This window comes from Rana temporaria, chromosome 8 (genome assembly GCF_905171775.1).
Source record: "Rana temporaria chromosome 8, aRanTem1.1, whole genome shotgun sequence".
Taxonomy (NCBI): domain Eukaryota; kingdom Metazoa; phylum Chordata; class Amphibia; order Anura; family Ranidae; genus Rana; species Rana temporaria.
The window spans coordinates 13,587,829-13,592,012 of record NC_053496.1 but is presented as its reverse complement, the minus strand read 5'-3'; the positions used below and the strand labels follow the sequence as shown (position 1 = coordinate 13,592,012).

The following is a 4,184-nucleotide window of genomic DNA, read 5'->3' as shown; positions in this document are numbered from 1 at the left end:
TTTCTTCTTAAGAACATGGAAATTGTTTAAAGTGAATTGTAAAGTCTCATTTTTTTCCCTATAAAAATTATAAATATGTTATACTTTCCTGCTCTGTTGCAGTGAATTTGCACAGAGCAGCCCAGATCCTCCACTTCACGGGACCCTCTTCTGTGATCCTGGCCCCTCCACCCTGTTCAGTGCCCCCACAGCAAGCAACTGGCTATGGGGGCACCCAAGCCGAGTCACAGCTCCAGGTGTCCATTCAGACACAAGCCCCGACCCGATCTCCCCTGATTGGCTAGCTGACTTTGATTGACAGCAGCTGGAGCCAATTGCGCCGCTGCTGTGTCTCAGCCAATCAGGAAGGAGAATCTTGGATGGCTGAGACACTTATGGACATTGCTGGCCAGAGAAGGACCTCAGGTAACTGTAATGCCCTGTACACACGATAGGTTAGTCTGATGAAAACGGTCTGATGGATTTTTCCATCGGTTATCCGATGAAGCTGACTGTGATCAGTCGTGCCTACATACCATCAGTTAAAAAAAATCCCTTTTTGTGTCAAATGTGAGACATTAGGGATCTGTTTAGACCCCTTATATTTCACCAAATCCTCCCAACAAGGCTGCTAAAAGAATGTAAAAAAAAAAGAAGGGGAGGGGGCTGTCAGGTAGGCTGTATGGTGCCCTGGTTCTAAATATCATTGAAACCAGCTTATTCAAATATTGTTTCAGATTAAATTGCTGGCTAACTCCCCATAGGGGCAGAATGGAGAAATGCTCAAACGGGACAGAGATTGTTTTCCACATTTTAGCGTTTTCAACTTCTGAAACGGGACAATGTCTCCTTCTCACTGCCATTCTACTGATGTATCTGATGACTGTTTTTGGAAACATGACCATTGCGACCCTGGTGTGTCTGGTTCCTAAGCTCCAAACTCCAATGTATTTCTTTTTGAGTAATCTTGCTGTTGTAGATGTTATGTATGTCTCTGTTACATTGCCAAAACTGATCTCTATACTCATGACACAGGACAACCGGATGTCTTTCTCGGCCTGTATGACTCAGGTGTATTTCTTCTCATTGTCGGCTGCAGGGGACATTTATGTGCTGACCTCCATGTCCTATGACCGATACGTAGCAATCTGTAAGCCATTACAATATTCCTTATTCATGAGTAAAGGTGTATGCATTGCATTGGCTTTGGGTTCCTGGCTTGTATCTGGTATTAATGCGATAATTAATGTGTTAATTACATCTCTGTTATCCTTCTGTTCCACGCAAAATGTTAACCATTTCTTTTGTGAGCAGAGAACATTGTATGCCGTTACCTCTAGTGATACTACAAGCAGAGACATACTTCTGGTGTTTCAGAACATGTATGTGGCGGCTTTACCTTTTTTGTTTATTATAACCTCCTATGTGTTCATCATCTCCGCCATACTGCATATTCAAACCTCAGAGGGGCGACGCAAAGCTTTTTCTAGCTGCTCCTCCCACCTCATCACGGTGATCATATTCTTCGGTCCAATCATTATATTGTACACTAAACCAAAATCTGAACATTCCAAAGAGATGGACAATTTGTTTTCAATTCTGTATACGGCGGTGGTTCCAATGCTTAACCCATTTGTCTACACTTTGAGGAACAAAGATATATTAGAAGCCATGACTAATTTAGCAAGAACAACAATCTCATTTTTGATGGAATAAATTATTATACGAAATATAACATCTAGAATTGAAAAATTACCCAGAACATTGGAAGACTTCAAAAAGTCTGGTTCTTTTGGATCCAATATATACAAAATCAAACTAACATACTGCAATGCATAGTCCAATGTCTGGGTCAGAAACTATAGCTGACAGCCCTACTGCACAGGATTATGTTTTATCTGCCAAGAGTTGGGTTTTTAGGAAAGCAGGACTACCGGTACTTGATTGTCACCAGGTCTTAGTTACACAATGCTATAGTTAGCTGGATGGGGGTTTGGCATGTCCTAACTTGAGACAGTATTTTATAGCGTCTCAGCTTGCGTATGTCTATGATTGGTTCCTGGAGGCCTCCCCGCCCTGTTCCACCGCTCTACTGACTGCTCTGGTGGGCTCCAGGGACTCGCTGGTTGATGACCTACTCAGGTCAAAGGCCGGACGGTGCTCCCGTAACTCCCCGATAGAGGTTAGCTGGTTGGCTTGACACAATGCTATAGTTCTTTGCAGGGGTGGACTGACCATTCGGGCACTCGGGAACTGCCCGAGGGCCCCATGCCACTAGAGGGCCCCACCAGGGTTGCCAGCCTCACTAAAACCAGGGACAGTATGTAAAAATCTTTTTAAAAAAATCCTAAGATTGTAGCTGCCCCGCCTCTCCAGTACCTTTTCAGTGTGTGTATGTATACTGTGTGTGTATATTGTGTGCATACTGTACGTGTGTGTGTATACTGTGTGGCCCCAGAATCTATTGCCTGGGGGTCCCATAATCTCCTATTGCCTGAGGGCTCCATAATCTCATATTGCCCAGGGGCCCCATGAGTTATCAGTCCACCCCTGGTTCTTAGCCATACAGCACTGGGACTGTATCAGAAACCATGAATCAGACCGAGACAGAAGTACGGTTAAATCACACTTGTTTAATAATAATAATAATAAAAAAGATAAACAAAGTAAGCGTAGTCCACACATAGCCAGGAACCGGATCAGATAGTCAGCCGAGCCAAATGTTATAGAGCCAGAGAAGAACGTGTAGAACAGCAAGCGTGATCAGGAGCCAGAAGGGACGTCAGCCAAGCGAGTCTTCAACAGGAACGCAGGAGATAGTCTCTGTAATGTTGACCAAGGCGAAGGAAGAGAGCAACCAAACTGGAAGGCTTAAGCAGGCAGGACTCACGAGCAGGATCATCAACAGGTGAGTCACCGTGGAGAGATAGGAGCTGGCAATTACCCGACAGCTGAGAGAAGGAAGGGCTAAGACCAGCCCTGACACACTGACTGACTATTACAATGTAGGGTACCTGTAGTCTTGAGGCTGGTCAAGCTGTAGACAGCAGCTGGTAGCAGAATCCTGGGACAGTCCAAGGCCAGGGCAGGTATCAAGCAAGCATAGTCCATAAACAGTTCTAAGCTCAGGATTGATAGAAAGCAAGCATAGATTGGTTAACAATCCAAGGTCAAGCTCAGGCAGCAATCCAAAGAGTATTACAAGGAAAAGGTTGGCAACAAGGCAATCCAATGCAAATCCAAGATAAGAGCAGGTCCAGTTCAGGCAAGGAATCAAACAGGGAGCCAGGAAGCTGATGTTATTAGGTTGATAAGGTTTAAATAAAGTGCCTAGTGTGCTGAGGACTAATCCAGCAAGGGGTTGTGTGGTCACACTTGGTACCCCACAGAAGATGATGGGAGAATCTAGGAATCTGAGAAGATTTGTTAGCCCGCAGTTGATGGGAGACACTGGCAGACTGCCTGACGCATACAATAATGTCTGTTAGACCGAGCCTTTAATATGGTCTCGACCAGGTGGACACAATGGCCCAGATTCACAGACACTGGCGCATATTTATGCCGCCGTAGCGTATCTCCTTTACGCTATGCCGACACAGCGCACAGAGGCAAGCACTGAATTCACAAAGCCAGTGCTCCCAAATCTGCGCTGGGTTTCCAAGGCATAAGTCGGCGTAAGTGGAAGTGGGCGTGAGCCATGCTAATGAGGTGTGACCCCATGCAAATGATGGGCCGAGCGCCAGACAGATACGTATCGCCAACTGCGCATGCGCCGTCCCATGGGCGCATCTCAGTGCGCATGCTCACAATCACGTCGGGAAAATATGCCTAAGATATACGTCGGATCACTGCCTACGTCGTGAACGTAACCTACGCCTAGTCATATTTACGTCCTACGTAAACTACGTAAAATACGTTGCCTTGAGTTCGCTGGTGCAGCCCTTTGCATGGATGCTGCTGAGTTACACCTCCTTTATGGGGCATAACTTTACGCCGGACGTATGACTTTACGCGCACTGCGTCGGACGGATGTACATTCGTGAATTGGCGTATCTCCCTCATTTGCATATGTGAATAGAAAATCAATGGGAGCGCCAAATACGTCCAGCGTAAATATGCGCCCACTCTACTCCGGCGTAGGCAAGTAACATCGGTCGGATGAAGCCTGTTTTCTGGCGTATCTTAGTTTTGTGGGAACGGCGCAC

At 45.9% G+C, this 4,184-nt stretch overlaps 1 protein-coding gene across 1 annotated transcript; it reads left to right on the top strand.

The window, feature by feature from the left end:
- Nucleotides 1–876: 876 nt before the first annotated feature.
- On the top strand, nt 877–1,695 carry LOC120910372 (olfactory receptor 5V1-like). Its single transcript, XM_040322132.1, has one exon. The coding sequence runs from the start codon at nt 877–879 to the stop codon at nt 1,693–1,695; it is 819 nt and encodes a 272-aa protein (XP_040178066.1).
- The last annotated feature ends 2,489 nt before the right edge of the window (nt 1,696–4,184 follow it).

Excerpts from the sequence above, each read along its gene's own strand:
- LOC120910372 (XM_040322132.1), top strand. The coding sequence starts at position 877 with ATGACCATTGCGACCCTGGTGTGTCTGGTTCCTAAGCTCCAAACTCCA.